The following is a 26,151-nucleotide window of genomic DNA, read 5'->3' on the forward strand; positions in this document are numbered from 1 at the left end:
AAATTTAGGAAGATGGCTTGGACGATCGAGAGCAAGAAGAAGCCGTCAAAAGCATTTTGACGTATGAGGACTTTTCAAACGAGTCTCACGAGCGAGAATTGGCCAAAAGTGCCAGAAATATTCTATGGGGTAATCCATCTCCTAAAGTGATTGTTGAATTGGTTGAACCAAACTTTCCAAGTAGGATAACTAATTAATTAATTAATTAATATAGGCAACTATGCACTTCTATTTTAATTATTTTTGCAAATAGTGTCGCAAGAATGGGCTTCAAAGAGCAGTGATGGAAGCTCATTATCTCCACTTTCAAATGACATGGAAATTTTGGATTTATCGGATAAAAAAAGTTACGTGGATACTAACTTTAAAAATACTTCCGACGCTATTGACTTCATGATAAATTTAATTTAACTTTTTCAACGTTGCATGAAATGCCTGTTTTAAAATTTTTAAATAATTTATTCAAAATTTTAACCTATTTATCCAATGTTTATTCAAAGTTTAACATTTTTATTCAACGTTTAACATTTTTATTCAACGTTCAACATATTTATTCAATGTTCAACATTTTTATTCAACGTTCAACATTTTTATTCAACGTTCTACATATTTATTCAACGCTCGACATTTTTATTCAACGTTTAACATTTTTATTCAATGTTCAACATTTTTATTCGACGTTCAACATTTTTATTCGACGTTCAACATTTTTATTCAACGTTCAACATTTTTATTCAACGTTCAACATTTTTATTCAATGTTCAACATTTTTATTCAACGCTCGACATTTTTATTCAACGTTCTACATATTTATTCAACGCTCGACATATTTATTCAAAGTTTAGCATATTTATTCAATGTTCAGCATATTTATTCAATGTTCAGCATATTTATTCAATATTTATATTTACTGTACTTATATATTTTAAACAAAATTAAATTTATTTTTGCGTTTCAAAATTGTTTCACGTTTTTTAATTGCGCTTTTTAATAAATGGGGAAATTTGAATCTACATCTTTAGAGTATGAAAAAAGGCCTCCAATTAAATCTTTAACAATGACCTCGTCGTTAAATTTATTTTTCAATTCCCGAACGGCTAATTGGGAATCATTTCCACGTCGACAAACAACGTAGAGTCGTTTCTTACCATCCTCATCCCGATCTAAGTCCTCAATAATGTCTTTTAACATCTGAATCCGTTCATCGCGACTAATTTTACTAATTGGAATGTTTAAACTATTGGGTAATTTACAAATTTCCACGTGAGTTTCGCTTCTAACATCGACTAAGGTATGAGGAATTTTATTTTTCAAAACATCCCGATATTCCAAACACGTTATTCTATCGTTTGAGCTTAAAACGTTCAATGACGGTGTTTTATCTTGGGCTGGTGCCCCGCAAAACTGTTCGTAATCAATTAGTTCGGTTATAGTTGGGTTATCACCGCAAATAACGCAATTAGGTTGTTTAGATCTAAGTTTTATTTGCCTGAACGACCCATCTTGACCGTTATAAAGCAACATTTTTTGAGAATACGTTGTTCCAAGACCCATAATTATTTTCATGGTTTCAACAGCTTGTAGACTACCTATCACCCCAGTAACTGGGCCTAAAACCCCGCCATCCGAACAATTAGTTACGGTTTCGGGTGGAGGGGGATTTGGGAAAAGACAACGATAACACGGGCCGTTTTGGTAATTGTAAATCGTTAACTGTCCCTCAAAACGCAATGCACTGCCAGAAACTAAAGGTTTCTTTGATAAAACGCAAGCGTCGTTTAGTAAATATCGCGTGGCAACGTTGTCAGTCGCGTCGATAATAATATCATGCTTTTCTATGATTGAAATTGCGTTACGACTAGATAACAGCTCATTGTAAGGTTTACATTCAACATTAGAATTCATGTTTGATATTGTTTCCGCGAATGTTTGGGCTTTAGACTGCCCAACGTCTTTCTCTTTAAATAAAACTTGTCGATGAAGATTACTAACATCAATGGTATCGTAATCGACAACGCTAATGTATTTGACACCCGAAGCTGCTAAGTACATGCCAACTGGGCAGCCAAGTCCACCAGCACCAACAATTAAGACTTTAGCAGTATTTAAAGATAACTGGCCGCGAATACCGATTTCAGGCAAGAGAATTTGACGGCTATATCGTTCAATTTCATTTTTGGATAAAGAGTTGTTACCTACTGTTATTTCTGAACACGAAGCTTCCATGGTTTCCACGTGGTTAATATTGCTCACTAGTCACCAACTCACCACACACACAACACTTTACGTTGATAAACTATTTTTTATAAATTACAAAATATTATGTAATTTATCCACTAGTTTAATCTTATATCGCAGAATTTAACCAAATTACTTAATAAAATTATTTATTTAATTTCACGCACAACAATAGGTCAAGAGCCGAACGCTACCACGTTCTTCAGTCACTCTTTTGTAATGCAAGGAGTCGGACCAGCAGTATTCAGAGCAGACGACCCATTTTCTGATGAATGCCATAATCTATGGAGTAGTTTTACTGGAGTGATAATGAACTTTTCCTTACAAGTGCCTTTTTTGCAGCTTGGGCTCCAGGAATATTCCTCCATGGTGGCTGATTTTTAGAACGCGCAATTTAAACGCGTTAAGCCACGTGGCTGTGGCTGTCGCTGCCTAGAAATATTAGGCCTAAATGGAAAACAATTAAAAAATTCTTCTCTAATAAATTACACGATTTTATTCATATTTTTTTTAGGAATATAATCTTATTTAAGGAATATCTTTGGATGTGACGCATCTGTGGTTATTTACAACAGTTTTTACATAAAATAATTCATTACAGAGGCAAAAATTAAAACAAAACTTAAAGCTGATGAACTTTGTATGTCGTTAACTGTTTCAACGTTTGATGACTGACAGATCTTAAAATTAGAGAGAAAATAAGTTTTATTTAGTTTAAGCAATATTTAATTAAGAAACCAATACTAACCTCATAGCATACAAAGGCACTGCTGAGTTATATAAGATGAATATTTGGTAAGGCTTCTCCCTGATGGAATAGAATTTGAAATGATCCATACATACGTAGATCTCGGCACCATTTTCCAAACAGTTAACTATAGAAATACAGAATGAGGGGGTCAAAGGTCACTACAAAGGCTTAAAAGTAGGCAAAAATCAAAATTTAAAAGTTTAGTACCTTCTTTACAAGGATTTGCCACTGCTCCTTCGATATTTTCGGGTATAATTGATTCTCTAGGTGGATAATACGTCCCAACGACTAGCTTGTACATCGCCCTCAGCAGTTCTTGCCTACGTCTCAAACTTGTACATCCCTTCGTTTCTTTTAACTTATTAATCGGTGTGATGACGTTTTTCGAATCAATATGCAAATGATCCTCGGTAGTTGAGGCGAACGGATAAACACTGGACAAACACTTGCGCTTCGTTTCGTGAAGCAACGCGAATCCTAAAACGTTTTTGTCCAACTTAATTGACGTTGGAAAATTACGCGGATGTAGACTAGAGACTTGTTTGAGCATTTCGAACGATTCTTTCCAAAAACGCGGGACTTCTTCTTCTAAATCGTCTAATCGCGGGTTAGGACCGCATAAGAAACACAAGTCCACTCCTTGGACTAAGTGGAAAGTTAGTAAGCGGTTACTGGCTTGAGGACAACTGGTTGGTAGAAAGAGTGGGACGTCCCTGGTTGTCGTTTTCGGGGATGAGTTGATAAAAGCCGACAAGAGAACCAGCTCTTGTCCCGTTAGACTCCACCATTTTTTTGTTGCGACCGCTACTTTACCCCTGACTAGAAGACAACCGTAGTCCGAATCGGCGACCTCCGTGAAACCTTCCAAGTAATGCTGGAAAGGAATTAAAAAAATGGATCGTTATTGCCTGAGAATCAGGCTTATACCTCGGGTTTGGTAAATGACACAGGAAAATCCTTGAAACATGTGATAGAACTACTTATTATCTTTCCGACGATACTAAATACTTGGGGTTACAACAATCAGGCCTCGAGTAATTAAGTAAATTAGCAAAAGATCGCGATCCCGATCCCCATCCCTATGCGCGTCTACTATAATCCAGTTAAAACGTTTCTTACTTCGAGTTGTAAAGCTTCGGGGCATAACATACAGTCCACAAAGCCGGTCAAGTCTCCAATAGTGGACAAACCCTGGTCTAACTGTTGCATTAAATAATCAATCAGGTTGTAGCATGCCTGTAAAAAAATGTAACTCGTGGTTTTGTAAAGATCGTTTTTAAAATAAAAAGAAAAAAACCTTGAAAAATAATAAAAACTAGGCCTACTTTACCTTTAAATCTCTCTTCAACCTATCAACATTGTTAATTTGTTTCAACCGGTCAATTCCAACCAGTAGAACCATGGCTGAGAAGACATTTTCCAACAGAGAAGAAAGATGTGAATCACTCGGGCCATCGTTGTTTGTTACGATAATTAAAACGACACTGTAGGGTGCAAAAGAATTTTGAAAACGTTAATAAACGTACATAAAAGGAATAAATGAAAAAAAAAATAAAAATCCCCTATTTCAAGGCACAAAAGCTGACAAAACCTTCAAGTCATAAATCAAGATGTAACCCTCGTAGAAAAGGTTACAACAAAGAGTTTACGACTGTCTTAAAACATCTTTGGAGGTTTTTTGTTAAGGGAAATAAATGGTTTATCACAGTAAAATAAGGAGCGGCATTGAAGGCATCCCAGGATGGTAAGGTAAAATGGTACCAAAAAAAAAACTTCCCCTGACAAAGACCTAAAAGGTATAAGCATAAGTTTATAAGTATGTTCCCCATAAGTTTGTCACTGGTTAGTGAGAGCTTGAAACGTAGGTGAAACGTCATAGATTCTCGTAGAGCGATGCCTGGTAAAGCGCTATAAAAGGTTTAGTACAGACTAAATAGGAAGATGGACTGCAAAATTAACTGAGTGTAGTCAATTCTCGTTTGTCGTTCTCGAACTAGTTATCTCTCATTAATTCTCTAACATTACCAAGGACTACATAGTGTCATACTTATGGAACATATCTTATGAACTTATGGTATACGATAATAAAATTCTTTGGTGACCTGTCGTAATAGACCCTCCACAGAATTTTGGCGTCATCGGTAACTGTGTTCGTTAAATTTGCTCCCTGTAGTCGTCCATAAAGATTTATACCATTTAGAGTACCGATAACAGCGTAGGGAAGCTAGAAAAATAACAAAAAATAAAAGATATGAGACTTTTTAACCTAAAAGTTTCAAGGTGGTTTGACAATAAAATAGGCCATAACATTGATCGTTTAATACTTATACAGTATAAGTAAAAATCAAGGTACCACACCAGTAACGTAATGTTTATATCAAGTTTTAATCTTATCAAAAATAATTTTTTGGAAAAAGTCTGGACTTCTTTCCGAAACACTGAACTTGGTAAAATGGTAAACGAATAAAACTTCTTCAAAATTGCTTAAAGGCATGCAAAGAAGAGTTTATTGGGTCTTGAATTACAGCTTTATGCGGTTTTTCATTGGCTGCTAGATGTCTGCCACCATATTCACTCCAATAAAGCAACTCCGTGCAAAGTTTCAACGGAAAACGCTATTAATTGTTTTTTCTTTGGATTTCTGGGCAGTTTTTATCGACATTAGAGAGAGATGACATTAAAAGGGGTGCAGTTTTTTTTCTTCTTAATTTCTTTAATTACAAGATGGAATAATGATTTGAAACAAGTGCGGGTCGTTAACTTTCGGCTTGCCAGTTGCCACTCCAAAAGAATATGTTTTTCTAAAAGACCTTAAGGCAACTATTAAAATATACGAATTGGCATTGACGTAAAAGATATCCGAGGGGCTAACAACTCTCAGATTTCACGTACACGGATTACAAAAGGGAATAGTCCTTTTCTACGTAAGGGGGGCAACCCTCAGTATCGGGGCAGACAAAGGGGTTGGTAAAATGCCGTCTCTGCGCACTCTCTCATGATATAAAAAGACTACAGCGCATTTGCCAAAAAGCCAGACGGAGGGCAGAGCAGAGGTATTTAACCCCTCTTAGTTACATCGGAAATGGCAAATGGTCTTTTGTACGCTGAGTGAGTGGCCCCTCCAAAATATTAAAGGAAAAATTGAAGAATAATTTTGATTTTTTTTTGTTTGTTTTAATAGAAATTAAAAATAATCCTACATATCTCGATTTCAAATGATCATTGAATTTGCGACGTCATCCTTTAAAAATAAATACTAGTGAGTGGTCCCTCGAAAATATTAAAGGAAAACTGGAACAATAATTTTAATTTTTTTGTTTGTTTTAATAGAAATTAAAAATAATCCGACATATCTCGATTTCAAGTGATTTTGCGACGTCATCTTTTAAAAATAAATACTAAAGAAAAACCTTCGAACAAAAACGTTTTTTTTTTCGGTGTTTAATATTCCTTTAATGAAATGGACATGTTTTTAATAATCCCCGTAATTAAACAGTAAGAAAAAACTTTAAAGTATGAAAGTTAGACCACAAATCCATTCTAAATTATACGTATATTATAGACGCCCTATACTTTGCTTAAGGCCATTCAACGAGAAATAATTAAAAAGGCAAGCGGCAAATGACTTTTTTTGAATTCAAGTCAAAGGGTGTGTTAGGTTAGGTTTTTCTTAAATCGGAATGTTTGGATTAATTCGTACGTTCCGTGGAACTTAATGACTACTTTTCAACTATATTTATTCCAAAATTACTACGAGTTTCTTCTGTTTTTTTAAGGGTTTATTACTGAAGGTTACAGTTTTAATTAGGTAATTATAATTAAGAAGGAAAAAAAACTGGAAACTAATTAGATTTGGATATAATTTTCTACGTAAAATAATTCAAAGAATGTTACGTAGCCAGGAAGTTCATTAAAAGATGAGATCGCGTCGTGATGGGGTGAAAAAAAAAAACTAACTTTCTTTTAACCTTTCATTCAAGTTTTCTCTTATAACTTTTGAATGTACGCTGTGTTATAGGTTGGCAAATTTGTAACATGCCAATATGGGATGGTAGTAAATAGTTTAAGGACAAGGTCATGACCCCGTTGAACAAGTCATGGAAAACTAACCCTGATATTAGGTTGAATGTATACACTGTGAAATATGTCAATATGGCCTCAGATGGGATGGTTGGGAGAGAGTTTAAAGCAAGATCATGGCCCCGTTTAAATTGCATTTTTAGACACATCGTATGATGAACATCTACTACGTGGGTCTTAGTTTGACCTGCCCTGTTGTTGTCGGTGGTGGGGGCGGCAGCGTAGTTGTCGTGAAAGAGTACCGCATTTGGCAGTATAAAATTTTTCGCTCGTCATTGAAGGGAGAGTGAATGGGAGTGAATGGAAGTGTATTTTAAGTGGAAGGGGATTATAGTAGTAAGTATAAGCATAGCATTTTAATCACTCATTTAGACATTATGTTATCACTCAAATTTTCTGTACTTCTATGAAGTTAGAATTACGGGTAATAATTTCAGCACATTTAATGGTAGCGCATCGAGGGGCTATTCACTCAAATTTTCAGTACATCTGTTTAGTACGGTACGATGTGGCTACTATTACGAGCCCAGCCTTTGGTTCGTCTTGTTGAATATTTAACGTAAAACATTGTATGTAACTATATGCGAACTCTGTTCAAACAAATCCCAACGCGAGCTGTTTTCCAGCGCGAATTAAAGCAATTGAAGTTCTCAGACAGCAAGCAGGCACACTTACTGATTCGGTATTACAGTAAAAATTCCGTTAAATACTTGAAACCCACCTGAAAAAGCACATATAGGAGTGGTTCCACCAACCTATTTTCCCACACTTTAAGAGCGTATTTTTTTAAACAGGGGTTACGAAAGGTCTCAGTCCATTACACACTGGCCTGGCTGGCGCACCTTACTGTCTTATATTCCCCAAAAAAGCTATAGCTACCTTCTTTAAAACGGCAGATAAATCCAATAATGTATCTTTATAAGAATGAGCCACTAGCGTCTTCTCTTGGCCCCGGGGCCTTCTCGTTAATAATTATATTTGCAAAAACTTGAAGAAAGCAATTTGGAATCCATTTTTGATACATTGGGGTGATACTTGAGCTATCAGGAATGCATACAGCAAATAGGAATTTGTGGGAAGAGCTAAAATAATCATTATGTACGACCAGAAGCATATAATACTTCTCTTCGAGAGAAGTGTACCACAAAGCTTGGTAATTGTAACATGATTCTTCCCAATATCATTTTACATTTCGAGCAAGGGTACTAAACCGAATCACACACGCGATAAATAGTTCCCTCATCATTACTGTATTAGCGCTTAACTATTTGTAAAGGCGCATGCGCTTGTGCATGGATTTTGGTCCCACGTCAAGACAATCAAGGTTTGTGGGTTGATTGCTGGGGATTTAGTACCAAACAGTTAGAGAAATTCACCCTAGCACGGTGCCTAGCCCATCTGAAGTTTGATGAGCAGGAGAGCAAACAAAAAGGGTGTATGAGCCTGGGAAGAGTCATGTTACATAACTAAAGTATTAAAAGGATACAGAGTGTTATCCTTCTTCCATTATCCCCTTTTGATACGAGGAATTTTACCTCGCGAACAATCTATCTCGCAACACCCGGTTCACAAAAATCAGGCAATAATTCCTATTAGCCATATGTATTCCAGGCACTACTTATAAATGCGCAAGGTCAAACCAAAAGTCTATGCCATTTTCACCTTATTGAGTCGGGGGTTTCTTTAGAGAAAGAAATAAAGGGTGTTCAAATTCAAAGTCGCTTCGGGCTGATATGTTAGGCATGAGTAGACACAATGGTAAAGTGCCTATTGTCAACCGTTGGCAATTGTTATTAGATAGGGTGGTTCTGTGACGATGCATTGTTGAAACAAAGAAAAAAAAAGATGATTCTGATTTGAAATTAATTAAATAAAACAAAAGGATTTCGAGTTAAAAGAAAACTGTACAAACGCGATCGGATGTGCAATTGAATATTTATTATTATTATGCTAATTATTAAAATTAAAATATATTGGTGGTTAATGGTTATAGAAGAATGGGCAGTTTACTTTTAAATAACTTTAACAATTTATAAAGGAATTCAAAAATCGCTTGCCCGCAAGTTGGGAGGTGGCGTTAAATAGTTTGACCCCCAATTCACGGTGAAGCTAGCGCCGTTGTCGCTGTCGCGGATGATTTTGTGAATAGACCATTTCGATGAAAAAAAGGGGGGCGGGGGGGAAGCCAACCCTCAGTATCGGGACGTACAAGGGGAGCACCGAAAGATGCACCACCATCCAAGTTTTACCCTTTTAGTTTCATTGACATGATATATTAAAAGCCAGATTGAATAGAAAACGGGTGCGGGGCAATTTGTGGAACCCTTTTAAAAACATTTCGAAAAATCTCAAAAATTCCATATATTTTGTCCTAAATCTAAATCATTTAATTAGTTTGGCCGTAATATCCATCCTCCAGATTCTAGATTTTCAAAAGACAAGCCACAATCTTGAGGTGAAGAAAATAAAATAAAAAAAAAAAAGTCTTAGGCTTAAATCTTGATTGAAACGCCTCAAAGCCTCAGAGAATCATCTTCTTAGGATTTTATGGCAGTGGTTTATTACGAGAGTGAAACCGACTTAGAAAGGGCTTTCTTTACCTTGTAGAAAATCATAACCTATTTTTTACCATATTCTTCTTAATATAACGTGAAAATTGACTGGAGGCAAAATCAAAAGGTGTATATTTAATTGTTTCCTCTATCAAAATTAATAAATTTGATCCTACAAACGGAACTAGATTAAAAATAAACCAAAATTAATTTGTCTCTTGAACGCGGGTAATGACAGCCATATAGACAAAACAAGGTTAAAGGAATACTTCGGGCTAAAATATTTTAATTTTTAATCGAAAGAGCGTTTAAAATAATGAATATATTAATTGGAACCATGTTTTTACCTACAATATTAAAGAAAATAAGAGCAATTAAGTTTCTGTAATGGACACTACGCGTTAGGCTTTCCCGCGAAGTACTGGGGACTACCCTTATTGGACGCCTAGTACCACAAGAAGTGAGAAGAGACTAGAAGTACTGAGCTAATCAAATTCTTCACTCGGCGAAAGTGAATATTCTTGATAAGACACCAAAGGTTGGCCCTCTAGTCAGGGTTGTTCCTTCGACTTTTGGAAAGGTGCTTTCCCCAATAGTAAAATGTGCTGATCCAATGGAAGCTTTTTTCAAAATGTGCTTTTCCCCCCCCTGGGGGTAGGAAAATTTCCGTCCCCCCCCCCCAACGAAAGGCTTTTGGCGCCACCTAGTGGCGGAATTTTCGTCCCATAGACGCTAATGTTAAAAATGAAATTTGAAAATGTGCTTTAAACAGGCCAAATGTGCTTTCGGTGCTGAAGATCTTAAAATGTGCCGAAAAGGCACAATTGTGCCACTTAGAACAACACTGCCTCTAGTAGCGGTTTCTGAATTTTCCCTCCAAAACGTGAGGCGCTCGTGGTGGTAGACGGCCGGGCCGAACTAGATTCAAGCACAGGCGTCCGTGTTCCGCGGCTTTAGGTTGAGGGGAAGGGGGTAGGAAATTTTTTGGAACTCGACCAATTTTTTCATCTGTAGTGTAGGCGCGATTGAAGCGGCATAAAATCCTCAAATTTGTTCACTTGTGCCAGGATCTACTACCAATGCTAGAGCCCTTCACTTCTAGTCTCATCTTACTTCTGGTACCACCTGACAGTTTCGTCAGGGTACATCCTAGTGTCCATTACGGAAACTAAATTGCTCGAATCCTTTTTAATATATTATGGATAGAAACATGGTTCCAATTTTGATATATTGCTTATTTTACACGCTCTTTCAATTAAAAAAGAAACTATTTTATATTCTAGCCTGGAGTGTCCCTTTAAGGTAATTTTCCTAAAGACTAATTAATTTTATACATAAAATTAATGGAAATTACCATAAAATCTTGCAATAACAAAATAAAAAACACGGTACCAGACCAAAAACAACTTATATCAAACTAGGCCCGCGGGTAATGAGTACGATGGTGGTATTTCTAAAACTTTGACCCTAACAATTTGACCTCTGTAAAGAAACTTAAGACCGTAGATAATCGTAAAGCGCATTCTATTGATACGCTTGTTATTTTCGTCCCAAGAACCTTTAGATCTAAATTTCTAGATTACTAGAGGGAGGAGTGAGTGCTTTCGTTTCAAGGTGTATACCAACCAACCAACCCCACCCTTGACCTCCGACCTCTTAAGATCCAGGGACCATATCAGGAGCCTTATCAGAGGCGTATGTACACTATTACACTGCAGGTATGGTTATTGAGCCTCTATGATAGACCATTTCGATGTAACTAAAAGGGAAAGACACGGTGCTCTAGCCGTTTTGAATCATGAGAGTGCGCAGAGACGGCAATGTATCAACCCCCCTTGTACGTCCCAATACTGAGGGTTGTCAATCCCCCTTTTTTACTCCAAAAAGGTCTATTCCATGGAAGGCAGTCATTATCTTGTATTTGTTAAAGGCGGTACCGAAGTACAGTACACATCTACGGATGAAATGGTCTATTGTGGCGCTATTAGAGGAAGATTAAGGACCGGGGAACAGAACCCACCCGGAAATAAATCAAATTCCAATCATTTTCTGTGGATCCCATCTCCAAAAATAATAACTGCCGTATACCCTGGAGATATGGAGCGTTTTAGTTACGTTTTATTAAAAAAAAAGGGACGACCCCGATTTCTAATTTTCATAGAAATATATCTTTTCTACAAAAATATTTTGACCCGACTTATCAACAAGGGACAAGACCTCAATAACCAGAGACCACTGGCGTACCATTTTAGTTTCCTATAGAGTTTAATATAATCAAAGGTGAGCGGCTGCTCTTTCTGTATTATGAAGGGAATATGTTCGTATTTGAAAGTACATCAGTAGAAAAATCGACTTTTACGTGATATCAGGGATAGATTTAATTTTAGAAGTAGGAATGAAGAACAGAGTAATCTGTTCGCGCGTCAAAGTCCCGGACCCCCTTCCACGGGACGGAGGGGTATGAAAGAAGAGACGGGAGGGTCATAGCGACAGAGGTGGAAAAGGATTACGTATTTTTCGCCGTCCCCGTCAGCAACGTCATCCAAACGTAGTTTAAGTGAGTCAATAAGATAATTTAAAGTTTTCGTTACGTGTTGGAGGGAGGGGCTCTATACAGGGCTATGAGTCGGAATAACTGAAGTAAATACTAACCGTTCTCCATTCCTACTTCTAAAATTAAATCTATCCCTGGTGATATCTAATTCAATTTGCTAATTTATCTCGCTGTCTAATTGAGATATCAAAATACTGGCGAATTAATTTTGTATATACAGGGTGTTTCTCATAAGTCCGGCATAAATTAAGGGAAATCGATTTTGAGTCTAAAATGTAACTTCTATCTCCATTTTGCCACAAGGCACATTGTTTTCGAGTTTTGATTTGAATGTTCTAGAGATGACCCCTTAGAACATTCTTTCCCAAAAAACTAACATTATTTCACTGTCCCTTTAAAAATCCGGGATGCGCCAAGCTATGAATAAATCGTTTAAAAATCAGTAGACTAAAATCAACAGTAAAAAAAAAAAAAGCATTCCTGGACTTTTTTTTTCCTTCGACGAATTTTTGATAATATTTCAAGAGGGCAGGAAATCCCCTATTTCAAATGTGCCCCAAGGCATAATATCCTGCACTGGTATGAACACTTGTTCCTTTGAACCAATTATTTTTAAAGCGGTAAGTTACAATAGAGGCTGGGCAAGTGATGGGTGAATTGGAAGTTTTCATCTTAGATGTATACAATCCAAGATTTCTTTTCTCATAGGCTCCTATTTTCGAGGAGCCAGCAACCCAGTGTATATTGAGAATAATGTACACGATGTACCTTTCACTGTAAAGAGTAGCACTGAGAGGGGAGGAGCTACGGGACGTGACGTCAATATTGGTAGTCTAAATTTAATGCCATGAGCTGACGACTTCCAATATGGTCGCCAAAACCGAGGAGAGAGATACGAGGGTGTGACGTCACGACAAAGTTGGTAGTAGCAGACTATTCTTTGAAAGTATTATTATACTAGTGAACAGAGGGAAACCTCACCGTAATCAGGTTGAAGGAACCTGATAGTGATTAACCCCTCGCCTATTGAAAATCAGTAAAAGGTCAAATTGAAACGTACCATAAGTTTATAAGATTATCTACAAGTGTGACACTTCATATGCTTAGAATTTTACAGAGTTAATAATAATATTAATCAGTATATTCCTTCTTGATCTAAGCAAAAGCAAAGAAAATATAGAACTATCGGGCAAAAGTATGTTTCTTTGAAGTTTGCTTGAGCCGTGTAATATAAGAAACCCCCTTTAGCTCTCAGAAAGGTCGGTAACTAAGCCTTTGACAACGCCTCACCAGCAGCTAACTCTCCGGAACGAGTGTCACACTTATGGAAAATATAAACCTATGCTCCTACGTACAAAACCGCTAACAACGAAAGATACTAGAAGATACCAATAACAGAAAATGAGGTCGATTCACAATCAAAACTGGATTGTCCAGCTGTATATGGCGTACCTGCTCGAAGACTGTGCAATATATTATGCAGGTTGTTACCGTGTTATTAAAAAATAATTCCTTATCCTACACACAATACCAGTAATCTCCCAAAATAAGCATCGTTAAGAAAAATAATTTAACCACAGGGAAACAGAGTATTTTAATTTACTACTCCAAATATATATCGTGTGTTTGTATTTTAACATCAATTGGTGCTGTAAGCTATTTTGTATGGTAATAACAAGCTTAATGGCAAACAACTTAATATAATTTATTGTATTAGAATTTTTATTTAGATTTTAGAAAAACCCCCGAAATAACTAAGACCAAACAGGCTCGGGGCAGGTAGTACGAGGCCCTTAGGATTATTAATATGTAAACTAGTTGATTTTAAAAGCAGAGGGGTTATTAAAGGAATTGTGAAACTCTTTTGACTTAAGATTTTATCCAATTACGTAACAAAGTTATAGTTCACTCAGGGTTGCCATAGTGCGTTCATTTCATAATTCGCTGACTTCTCCAGGTTTTCCCTGACTGTGTAAAGTAATCTTCCCTGATAAACACAGACTCTTTTGTTTGTAGAATACTCTAAATGACGTGGTTAAATGTCAGTTGTACCCATAAACTTATAAATCCCCTGATGTTTGAAGCCCCATTTTCAAAATCCCCTGATGTTTCAAGCCCCATTTTCAAAATCCCCTGATGTTTCAAGCCCCATTTTCAAAATCCCCTGATGTTTCAAGCCCCATTTTCAAAATCCCCTGATGTTTCAAGCCCCATTTTCAAAATCCCCTGATGTTTCAAGCCCCATTTCCAAAATCCCCTGATGTTTCAAGCCCCATTTTCAAAATCCCTGACTTTTCAGGAATTCAGGGCAATGTGGCAACTACGTAGCTACGTGAACCTCAATATAATCAAATATGTATTGTCCAATTTAATTTAAATTAGCTAACGATGGTCACTTGAATAGGGACTTGGTAGTACTACGTCATCCAACCTCACTCTAGAGGGGGTCGAAAAAGGGGCTTAAATAGCTTAGAACTATTAAAAGCTACCAGAATGGCGACAGGGGGTGGATGTACGCCCGTTTTGCCAAGTCAATATTGAGAGATTGGAGGAAGTTTTTCTATAGCAACCTTAGTAAAAACTGCCTGTAACTGTCTCTAACCGTCAAACGTTCACAACCCCTTTAATATTCAAATTCCTCCGGTTGTTAAAGCAGTATGGCCATATATCTAACGTGTATGTTTTCCCTGGCCATAAATGTCATTTGCGGGGTTATTAACAAGGTTGGAAATGGACCCATTAGAGAGACGATGACCCGAAACACCCCTAAATCTTTATAAGATCAGAACACCCCTTCGCTTTAACAAATAATAAAAAAAAAAATTCTAAAAACCTTCAAAAAGCTAAATGATAAAAGAGAGAATTATGGAAATCGTCAACCATTCATGCTTTTTTTTTGCTGTCTTTTCTACAGAGAGGCGACCCGTGAGAAACTCGTCTTTAAATTAGCCCGGGGGGCCGCAAGAAATTCAATAGTATTAAAGATAGGGACCCGCACCGCAGGACGCTCGGCAATTATCGAGAATACTAAATAAAACTCGAATGTCGCTCGCAATTAGTCCCCTTTTGTATATAAGAAGGGGAGACGTAACTGGTAACCTCGGAGCTAAAACAATCTATCTCAGTTTTCAAAGACTGTCTCATTTTCAACACGCCGGTTTTGTTGTAGATTGGAACAAAACTAAATATTTCTACTTATTTTTGGTTCTAATATTAAACGTCATAAGATGGGAGGTAAATTTTTGGTTATCATACTCATAAGGTCATGTCAAGAAGTGATATCTAGTTTATTAGGGAGAAGGTATAAGATGCCTAAGTATTCGCGCGCCATACTCCCAGTCCCCCTTTCAAAATACAAGGGGGGACGTAAAAGGAGGCCGGGCTATTTCGCCTCTCCTCAGTCCGAAAATAGGTAATTTTCGTCATTCTCGTCGGGCTGACGTGAGTTTTCAAAAACCAATGAGATACTGGTTGTAATTTAGAGGCGGGGATTAACTCCGGACCTACTATACGTTTGGACTGGAGATAAAGCTAGAAATGTGGCGAATTTATACCTTCTCCCTAGTAAACTAGATATCGCTTCTTGGTCATGAGTTGGGGTTCAATACGCTCTATCCCGAGGAAATAGAAATATTTCTAGGCAAAAACGGTAAATGTCTCATCTTTAGCAATGGGGGGCCATTTTTGATACCGCGTTTTCTTTATGGACAATAGCTTAGGTGACGTACAAAACTTGGTTTTCTGAAATAGCTCTATAGGCAGCTTTCTGTTAGGGGAGGAGCTAATTTACACGGCCATGTTGGTGGGTGAAATGCGCGGGAATTAGCTGAGAACTATCAGTATGGCTGCCAAAAACACGATGCGTGTGCCACTCAAACCAAGTTTAAGTTGACAAAATTGCCTGATTTACAGTTAATATATTTTAGCATTCAAACTATGAAGTTCCTTACATAATTACTCGAGTGACGATATCGACCGAACTTGGAGCTAATATACATTAAACTAGTTAACATAAAATTCCACTTGACTTCAAAGTTTAGGGTGAAGATGGGTTCCTCGGTAATTTTTTTGGCAAAATTTCCGACGCTTGGGGATATTATTTTTAATAATACAATTAACCGGTTGTCATATTTAAGAATGGCGCCAGTACCGCCCGGTATCAAATCATTATTAAATCTGGCATAAGAGTAGTTTTTAAGGGCTCAATTAGAAACTTTTAGAGAAGTTCCGATTTTAACCGGTTTTTTTAGCTTAAAAAATAAGATTTCGGAGATTTTTGAAATTTGCAACCAAATATAGGCCTAGATATAAAAATCCGATATTTCGATATGTGGGATTGGATATTGAATAATGTGACAGAATGAAGGAGGTTTTTTGGGATTTTTTAACGCAAAATAATATTTGAAGGTGAAGTTTAAAATGTTTAATGAGAACAAAACAGATTTAAGCTAAATAGAATAAGGTTTTCGAGAGTTAAACTACACCTTTAGAATTCGCCAAAATTTTGTTATGTCACTTTGTACGGACACCCACCCACAAAACAAAAATACCCCCACGTGTTTTTAGCGCGTGACACACTTCAGAGAACACAGTTTCGCCCATTTTGCATTCAGAAAAATTTGGCAACAACCTTAAATTCAGTTAAACCCAGGGTGGATTAAGTAAAAAACACCCTTTTTCTAACTCGAACGACCCTTTAAGATGACCTTTCCGCGGAAAAACAGTGTAGCTAGAGCTTTAAGAAATTTATAAACAAAGTTTCAAAAAAAAAAACTAGTTTGAAAGAAAGGGGCGAATGAAATAAAGAAATAAATTTTGATTTCCTGAGATTTTTAAAGCTTGAAAAACTCAGTTAACACTGTATTTTAAGCCTACAAGGCTACAAACAAACTTTACTAAGATCTACAGTTGTAGTTTGGATTATTATCCCCTACCTAAACAGGTTTTAGTGAAGGCTGCTGAACCTTTCCCGAGTCAGCTGTGAAGCCATGCGTAACCATATACAAAATCGCCAAAGAAAATAACCAAGGCTTAACTCGTAACCCATCCCGCATCCCGGCCAATGGCAATTTTTGTGTAAAACTAATGCAAACTAACAAAAAAGCAATTGCAAAGACTTAACAAATCCTTATTATTCAAAATTAATCAACTTACAGCTTTTAAATCGCCTGTTTTCCTTGAAAAAAGTGGAATTCCGCCGTCACTCGTAAGACACAGTAAGTAAGCCGCTGCGGACATTTTAAAACGCGTTGTAGGCGCATGCGCTGGCTTCATTGGCTTGTTTCCCGCCGCGGCCACTGTACTTGCCGGCAATCCGCATCTCTGACGTTTACCCATCGTATTTTTTCGCGCTAAATTCGCCTGTTATCTACAAAGTTATCAAACACGGCTATAAACCTTCGGAAAAAGGAGGAAAATTTTCAAGAAATTTCCCTCCCTCAGTCCCGCAATTAAAGTCAAAGTCGTCGGAATTAAATTTATTCCGACTTTTAAGCGCTTCAAGCTCTGTTAAACACCGAATGTCCCAAGTTTTAAACTATTTCAATGATATAACACGCTCTAAAAATCAATTTATGACGCTATAATTTGCTCTTTCATAATTACTAGAATAAAACACTGTCTTAAATTTGGAAAATACGCGCGAAATAATCGTTATTTGGGACATGTCTTTGAACTTTAGTAGCTGGGTTCATGATAGTTTACGGAAGATTGGTCTATTTTTCTGGACGGAGTGCACGTTTCTCTAGTACGAGGATCAGATCGTGAATGAGAGGCTGAGAGGGATTCGGAGAGGCAGGCAGGCAGCGTACACCTCGCCCTACGTTTATCCTTGTGGAGAGAAACCAGAGATTTTGGGTGGGGTGACAAGACCAAGGGGGTTCAACTATGGTTAAAGGAGAGGAGAAGCTTATGTTTGCCCTGCTTCATGAGTCACCCCTAAGGGCTTTCCTTTTCTCCTCCTCCTCTCTAAATGACGCTTAGACTTCCCTCATTCATCCCCAGGGCTGTTTTTTACCCCTAAAACCCCCCTCGGAAACGTTACAGTCATTATCTTTACAATGCAACCGTTTTAATGCACCCATTGTTATTATTTTGGACTATGCATTTTTAAATACGTTCGCGTGTTGAACTTGCTTGCAATAAAATTATCGATTATTTCAAACAAGGCATTAAAAACCTTGAAAACCAAAGTTTTGGCGCCATTAAAGTTTACACGCTCAAAGAGACAGTGAAACCAGACACCATGAAAAACGGGTAAAGGTGTAATAAGAACCAAAACCTCTCTCGCTTCACATATTTGACCCCGACTTTAACGCGAGTAGTTTCAGTATCCCTTTAAAAGAGGGGGGATGTATTTTAGCAGATGTTAATCGCTGGCACGTGCCAAAATTTGGCGCGGCTTTTTTTTTTTTTCGCTCCCGTTTATCCGGACCCCTAAGCTAACGTTCATTCCATTTGAATACTGAAAGCATTCAAAAGGAAGCCAGTTTCGAGTTTGACGGAGTTTCAACATCATTTCTCTGTTCCCAACTATGGATGGTTATGCTAGAAAAGGAATTCAACCGTTGCGAATTACTTTGCCCAACGGTTTTTGCATTTGAAACATCTGCAAAGCAGCGAAGGCCCAAGTTTTCCAACCCTTAATGTAACAAAGCCTGACGCCCACTTCACTTTAAAAAAAAAAAATATGAAATGAAAAATCGGGCTTATAAAGAATATTTAGTTTAAAAATTATCAAATTCTTAAACGCTGTAATATTAGGAAGCCTTTGAATAATAATAATAAAAAAAATGCGATCTGAATTTGGCTGCCCACTTTTTAAATCTGACTTATGAAGTTAACAATTAAAACATCGGTAATCAAATTTATCATTCAAACAAAGATAGACACCGACTTGAGTCGTAGGACGTAGATTTTAACTTACATTTTATTTGGATTTAATATCGACCAATTCAATAACTTTTGAATATTTTTTGAAATTGGCAAATTTTAAAGTTGAATAAACTGCATAAATTAACTTTGCCGGGTCAACAGCTGACCTTGTTTCTTTTTTAATTTTCCCGCGTAATTTCATAAATTCCACACTAGATTGCACCACCATACAGTATTCTTCTAGCCCTCCCCCCTTTTTAGACCCCTAGCAACGCAAGAACTGTCGCAACAGCGGCGCCACTGAAAACTTTACAAAGGATTCCTCAATCCTCACGTTGTCATTACGAAAATATTGCGAAAATGGCGGGAATTACTCAGGTTAACATGACTTTGAACATTCTAAATATGATTAACAGCAACATTAATTGGTTTTTTTTTTTTAATTCAGGGGACTTTGAGCAAAGTCCAAGAAGTACGGGAAATAACCAGAATTGATCGAATTGGTGCTCATTCTCATATAAGGGGCCTTGGTTTAGACGATGCATTGGATCCGAGACCAGTGTCCCAAGGAATGGTGGGACAATTGCAGGCCCGTAGGTCAGCGGGGATAATTTCGGAAATGATTAAAGAGGGGAAAATTGCCGGAAGGGCGATTTTAATCGCGGGTCAGCCTGGAACTGGCAAAACTGCAATTGCTACGGGTATTTTTCAACTTTAAAATAGAGTAATGGCACCTACTTGCCTTTGACTGTATTAAGCTCTATGGGTAGTTAACATGGAGTGCCACTAATCTATAGCTGTCAAACGCAAATAATCGGAATCTAACACAATTTTAACACACTTAGCCATGGCACAATCTTTAGGACTCGATACCCCATTCACTGCTATATCAGGGAGTGAAATATTTTCCTTAGAAATGTCAAAAACTGAGGCTCTTATGCAATCAATGAGAAAATCCATAGGTGTTAAAATTAAGTACGATACTTTTTCTTAAAAGCCTACCTACCATTTCAAATTGCCCTCAAATTAAACTAAATGATGATGGCTAATTTAAGAGAGGAAACTGAAATTATTGAAGGAGAAGTTGTAGAGATTCAAATTGATCGTCCTGTGACGGGAACAGGTGCCAAAGTTGGCAAGCTAACCTTAAAAACTACCGAAATGGAAACCATTTACGATCTAGGCCAAAAAATGATTGAATCTTTAACAAAAGAGAAGGTTCAGGCTGGGTAAAAATAATTTAACGTTGTCAAAAAAAAAAAAAGGTCAAACCTTAATTTAATTTTGGGTTTTAGTGACATACTCACCATTGATAAAGTTACTGGGAAAATAACTAAATTAGGAAGATCATTTACGAGAGCCCGTGATTATGATGCTATGGGACCCCAAACAAAATTTGTACAATGCCCTGAAGGAGAATTACAAAAGAGGAAAGAAGTAGTTCATACTGTCACGCTACACGAAATTGATGTTATAAATTGTCGTACTCAAGGATTTTTGGCTCTATTCTCGGGTAATTTGGTTATCCCCTTTAAACTTAAAGGAAAAGTGCCTGGAACGTAGCATTATACCTCTTATTACAAAATTAAATAATTATCATTTAATAAGTCTAAAAAAACAAGGACTAATGCGCGGCCATTGCTTTAGTGGCGTCTGCTAGCCAGAACTCACATGGGACTGATTCAACCAATCATATAGGGGTAAGGGGTTCAGGGTAGCAGACGACACTAACAAAATGGCGGCGCAGTAGTCCTGTTTTTAATGCTTATTATTTTGTAATAAGAGATGATTTATTTTATACTTTGATATGGCATCTGAACGTTTCCTTTAATTGGCTTCATTGACTAATTAATCTTTAAATACCGTAGGAGATACTGGGGAGATAAAAGCGGAAGTTCGTGAACAGATAAACACTAAAGTCTCGGAATGGCGTGAAGAGGGGAAAGCTGACATTGTCCCGGGTGTACTATTCATTGATGAAGTTCATATGTTAGATATTGAGTGTTTCTCATTCCTTAATCGAGCTATGGAAAGCGAAATGGCGCCCGTTTTAATCATGGCTACTAATAGAGGAATCACGAGAATTCGAGGAACTAACTATAAGAGCCCCCACGGTATACCAATTGATCTTTTGGATAGAATGGTTATCATTTCAACCACCCCTTACGAAGAAAAGGACATCAAACAGATTTTAAAAATAAGGTAGTTTTTGTTTTTTTAACTTTTTACTTACCAAGTTCCGATCTTTTAATTAACGCTTTTGTTTTCAGATGTGAAGAGGAAGATGTTGAAATGAGTGAAGACGCTTTATTAGTCTTAACTCGAATTGGAATGGAAACTTCTCTTCGTTACGCCATTCAATTAATCACAACCGCGTATTTGGTTTGCAAGAAACGTAAAGGCACTGAAGTTTCCATTCCTGATATTAAAAGGGTTTATTCTCTCTTCTTGGATGAGATAAGATCGGCGCAATTCCTAAAAGAATATCAAGATGAATTTATGTTTAACGAATTGCCGGCTGAATCTACACCTATGGAAACATAAAAACGAAAAACGAAAAAAAAAAAATCCAATTTACCATTACGTTCATTTATGTACATAGTTATACTAATAAAAGTGAATCATATTTTTTTTCGCATAATTTTGTTTAAAATTGTTTATTGTTGTTTTTTAACCGTCGTCATAAATTTCATGATGAAATAATTCATTTAGACGCCAAAGTCGTTTCAGAAACGTACTATTGACTTTCATTTTCATTGTCCCTTAAGCACTTCCTTCCCAGACGTCTCTTTTTTGTTTTAAAACTAATTTCCTTGACTCTGTAAACGCAAATATTAATTAAGAAAACCTTTTTCTAATTAATGTTTATCAGAATTTTAAATAGTTACCTTTAGCCGCAATTAGCTTTTGTTTTTCTCGTTCGCGTTGTTCTTTCGGTATTTGTACTTTGAGACCCAAAGCTCCAGAAACCAATCTTCTTGCCAAACTAGCGGAAGTTTGTGGTCTTGGTTTAAATGGTAAAAGAAATTCTGGTAAAACCAGTGAAGCGCTGAGTTATTAACAGAATTATAAATAATTTAATAAACACAGGGAGCCCACTCTTAAATTTAAATTCCTTATAGGAAAAATAGGAATTTTTTTCCGGAATTATAGGATTTTATAGGAGAAAAAAATCACGTGTTTTTATAGGAAAATATAGGACTAAAAATGCAGCTCTAATATAATACAATTTTGGGCTTAAACTATGTAGAAAAATCCCAAAAAAAATTAAAAAATAACAAATTGGATTTTACTTTGAAAACTCAGAAGAACTTAATTAAAATATAACATAATATAATATATAAAAAATCCTAAGCGAGCTCCGCAATTTCGGTCTCCATTCAAATGTGATCTCGATAAAAAAAAAAGCTAAATTTTGATAAATTTGATGCTAAACTATACGAAAACTTCGACTAAGTCAAAAATATAGGATATTATAGGACCTTTCATGAAATTATAGGATAATAAAGGACAGGTTCAAAAATATAGGAATTTATAGGAATTATAGGACCGGTACGGGCTCCCTGTAAATATAATTACCGATGCTTCTCTTTGCCTTCCATTTTGATTCTGTTGTTGCATCTGCGAGTGGACGAACTTTCATAAAAGGATGCTTCATTTGAAGTACATTATTCGCTTTGTTTAAAGAAAAATAAATAATACTTGAAAGATTAAGTAAAGACGCGTCGCGTCTTTCGCGTCAAATTTAATTTTAAAATATTCGTACCACGTGTAGAACTTGAAAAAACAGCGAGAGCGTGCGTATCGTCAACCCATTTTATACTAAAACCATCATCCTTTAAACCCGATAACGAAACAACCAAATCAGTTGTTTTGAATTCTGGTGGAAAGTCATAGAGTTCCAAAACATGACTATAATCTATAAATAAAGACCCGTTTTTAATGAATGACTTTCGAGTAGCGCCTTTGTTGACTTAATTATAACAAGAAGTTATATCAGTATCTCAGAGAGAAGGTATAAGATGCCTTTGTATTCGTGTGAGGCCATAGTCCCAGTCCCCCTTTCAAAATACAAGGGGGGACGTAAAAGGAGGCGCCGGGCTATTTCGCTGCCTCTCCTCAGTCCGAAAATATGACTGTATTTTCGTCACTCGCGTCGTCGCGCTGACGTGAGTTTTCAAGAACCAATCAGATGCTGGTTGTAATTTAGAGGCGGCGGGGATTGACTCCGGACAGGCTACGTTTGGACTTGGGATAAAGCTGCTGGAAATCTGGCGAATTTATACATTCTCTCTGAGATACTAGATATAACTTCTTGATTATAATAAACAACAAGAAACCTTTATCATTCAGATCTGGATCGTTCGGTTGAAACTCTAAATAATCATATTTTGGCTTTTGGATTTCAACTTCACCCAGAGCCAGTGTAAGCTGCACAAAATACCAACTGTTAAATTACTTTTGTCGGGGAAATTAATGCAAGTTTATAATACCTCATTAATTTCTTCACCATCCAAATAATCTCCGTTCTCATTGAAAAGTTTCTCCCAACTTGTTGGGTCAAATGTATCATTTTCACTCTGAATATTATCTTTTAAGGCTGCAGGGACACTTTTTTTCACATTCACGCTTTCAATATTTGGAGTCTTATTGCACTTAGAGCTTGTTTCCGTTTCCAAAGTTAATGTTTTTGATAAATAATCCGCGCCAGAATATTCTGACGCTGTAGCAGCATTTGAGTTTTTAACCGAGGATTCAAAAACTGTTGTATTGCCTAATGATTGCACTGGTTTTGCTTTTACACTTGGAGTTCCTGATTCAGTTTGTTTTTTGCAAACAGGGTCAGGGTCAAGATTAAGAAAAGTACCGGTCGTGGTAACAGGATTTGCTTCATTAACTATTTGACTATTTTTATTATCAAGTTCATTAAAAGTATTGTCGGATAAAGAAGAGTTTTGGCAATTTTCTAGTTCCAGTTTATCACATTTGGACACTAGGTGACTATTTTCTTTTATCGAACTTTCTTGGGTATTAGAGACTCTTTCTTCCTTAGTTAATGACCTTTTTGCCCTGGGTATATACAGTTGACGGTCAGGTCTTTTGTGTTTTGTGCTAGAAAATGATTATAATTAAAATCATGCATTATACAGACTTCACATAACAGGGAGCCCACTCTTAAATTTAAATTCCTTATAGGAAAAATAGGAATTTTTTTCCGGAATTATAGGATTTTATAGGAGAAAAAAATCACGTGTTTTTATAGGAAAATATAGGACTAAAAATGCAGCTCTAATATAATACAATTTTGGGCTTAAACTATGTAGAAAAATTCCAAAAAATAAAAAATAACAAATTGGATTTTACTTTGAAAACTCAGAAGAACTTAATTAAAATATAACATAATATAATATATAAAAAATCCTAAGCGAGCTCCGCAATTTCGGTCTCCATTCAAATGTGATCTCGATAAAAAAAAAAGCTAAATTTTGATAAATTTGATGCTAAACTATACGAAAACTTCGACTAAGTCAAAAATATAGGATATTATAGGACCTTTCGTGAAATTATAGGATAATATAGGACAGGTTCAAAAATATAGGAATTTATAGGAATTATAGGACCAGTACGGGCTCCCTGCACATAATAATAATTACCTTTTACCATCCTCTGGTGTTGAATTCATATTTGTGGCTTCAAACAAGACGTTTGAATCCGTTTCAACAGCACTTAAATGCTTGGTATTTAAACTATAACTAAGTTGGCTCTTGTAAAAATCACCCGGTGACTTATTTTTTAAACCAGTAACACTCTGGCAAGTCCAGATTACACTGTCTGTTAAATGTACAATCCTATCCAAGAAAATATACCTTTATTAAGAACCAGGCTTTAAATTTTGATAATTAATTATGTTTTAACACTGGAGGGGGGGGGGGGGTTGCGCAACACTCTGAACTCCCACCCCTTAATAAGTTATTATACCTTTTCCAAAATATTCACTATTATAAATTTCCCCTTCTTACCTAGCAATAATATAATCCGGGCAAATAACAGTTCTCCTTTTTTCATTTAATCCAATTGATATACTGAAGCAGTTTGGGAAAAATTCTTGAACTGATTTATGAAGTAAAAACCTATAGCGTTTGTGCATTGGAGGAAAGACCAGAACCCTACAGAATAAAATGGGGGGAGGTGGGGAATAGGTTAATTTAGGCATTCTTCAAAACTGTGCAATGATTATTATAAAATATATTTTTAAAAATACGGGGGTTCCTCCTCACCTTGAGTAGCAGTAGCCTGGAACACAGGGGTCACTCACCTCCAAATTCTTGTTTTTGGGGTGAGGGATACTCAAATTTTTGGTAAAATAAAGTAGATCATCCCAGATGTAGAAAATGAAATCTTCGTCCATTCCTTCGAGGTAGCTTCCATTTAGACAGACTGCCAGTTTTGGTTTTAATAAAACAATAAAATATGATTTCGTCACGCGTGAAACGTGAACACGTTCTAAACGATAAGAATGGGCAAATGTTGGCCAGTGTTTTCTGCTATTTTTATTTGTGGAACTTGGAAGACAAGACAGGAAATAATAGGTTTTTCGTCTACAGCTCACACCAAGTTTCACTTTCCTGAGTTTTAATTGGCTCTTTGATTATAATTGTCCAGCGTTTGTCGTCATCTAGTTAATGAAAAAGGAACGATTATGATAATGACCTACAGAAATTAAAACTAATTTTTAAATTTAATTAACGCACTCTTTATTAATATTTCAAACTTACGTCTGTTTAAGAAATTAGACAGAGCTAAGGAAAAATGTTTAAAAAATGAGGGGGGGGGGGAAACCATTGATTTCTTGTACTGCCGTGAGACGGTGAGAGCCGCTGTTCGGCGGGTGAAACATTTCTACAGGCGCCCATAGAAAATACATAGGTTCTCGAAACCCTGTAAGTAGGCTACTCCTGGCGCACATTTTATTGTCAAAGCCTTGATATAAATGCTTTTCCGTTTTGATTCATTCAATTTCGGACATTGATTCCGTCAAATTATCTTCCCCATTTCGCTTTACGCCAGTAAGGCATACAGCTGTATGTATTCATCGTTATATT

At 36.5% G+C, this 26,151-nt stretch overlaps 4 protein-coding genes across 5 annotated transcripts; 1 reads left to right on the forward strand and 3 right to left on the reverse strand.

Annotated features, from left to right (window-relative positions):
* Positions 1-468: 468 nt before the first annotated feature.
* Positions 469-2,428, reverse strand: Uba4 (Ubiquitin-like activating enzyme 4). The gene has a single exon (XM_089852499.1). The coding sequence runs from the start codon at positions 2,224-2,226 to the stop codon at positions 988-990; it is 1,239 nt and encodes a 412-aa protein (XP_089708625.1). The 5' UTR covers positions 2,227-2,428; the 3' UTR covers positions 469-987.
* A 280-nt stretch (positions 2,429-2,708) lies between these two features.
* On the reverse strand, positions 2,709-18,168 carry fy (fuzzy planar cell polarity protein-like protein). Its single transcript, XM_089853235.1, has 7 exons — positions 17,330-18,168; positions 5,092-5,213; positions 4,320-4,473; positions 4,109-4,225; positions 3,197-3,863; positions 2,987-3,113; positions 2,709-2,918 (listed from the first exon to the last, which is right to left on the reverse strand). Exons 1-7 carry the CDS (start codon positions 17,510-17,512, stop codon positions 2,861-2,863), a joined length of 1,428 nt encoding a protein of 475 aa, XP_089709361.1. The 5' UTR covers positions 17,513-18,168; the 3' UTR covers positions 2,709-2,860.
* A 1,148-nt stretch (positions 18,169-19,316) lies between these two features.
* On the forward strand, positions 19,317-21,689 carry rept (RuvB-like helicase 2 rept). Its single transcript, XM_089853236.1, has 7 exons — positions 19,317-19,426; positions 19,497-19,749; positions 19,894-20,023; positions 20,104-20,277; positions 20,344-20,561; positions 20,917-21,250; positions 21,319-21,689. The coding sequence occupies exons 1-7, from the start codon at positions 19,409-19,411 to the stop codon at positions 21,590-21,592; spliced, it is 1,401 nt and encodes a 466-aa protein (XP_089709362.1). The 5' UTR covers positions 19,317-19,408; the 3' UTR covers positions 21,593-21,689.
* On the reverse strand, positions 21,675-25,662 carry LOC149623374 (uncharacterized). Of its 2 annotated transcripts, none has more exons than XM_089853233.1 (9): positions 25,365-25,662; positions 25,069-25,215; positions 24,703-24,897; positions 23,542-24,160; positions 23,389-23,479; positions 22,815-22,967; positions 22,628-22,723; positions 21,937-22,077; positions 21,675-21,867 (listed from the first exon to the last, which is right to left on the reverse strand). In XM_089853233.1, exons 2-9 carry the CDS (start codon positions 25,194-25,196, stop codon positions 21,812-21,814), a joined length of 1,479 nt encoding a protein of 492 aa, XP_089709359.1. In that variant the 5' UTR covers positions 25,197-25,215; positions 25,365-25,662; the 3' UTR covers positions 21,675-21,811. The 2 variants fall into 2 exon arrangements, with proteins under 2 accessions (XP_089709359.1, XP_089709358.1); XM_089853232.1 differs by having other exon boundaries at positions 25,327-25,660.
* Between the last annotated feature and the right edge of the window lie 489 nt (positions 25,663-26,151).

The sequence above is a fragment of the Phalangium opilio genome, unplaced genomic scaffold (genome assembly GCF_054372755.1).
Source record: "Phalangium opilio isolate 3A_F unplaced genomic scaffold, DU_Popi_V2 ptg000113l_1, whole genome shotgun sequence".
NCBI lineage: Eukaryota > Metazoa > Arthropoda > Arachnida > Opiliones > Phalangiidae > Phalangium > Phalangium opilio.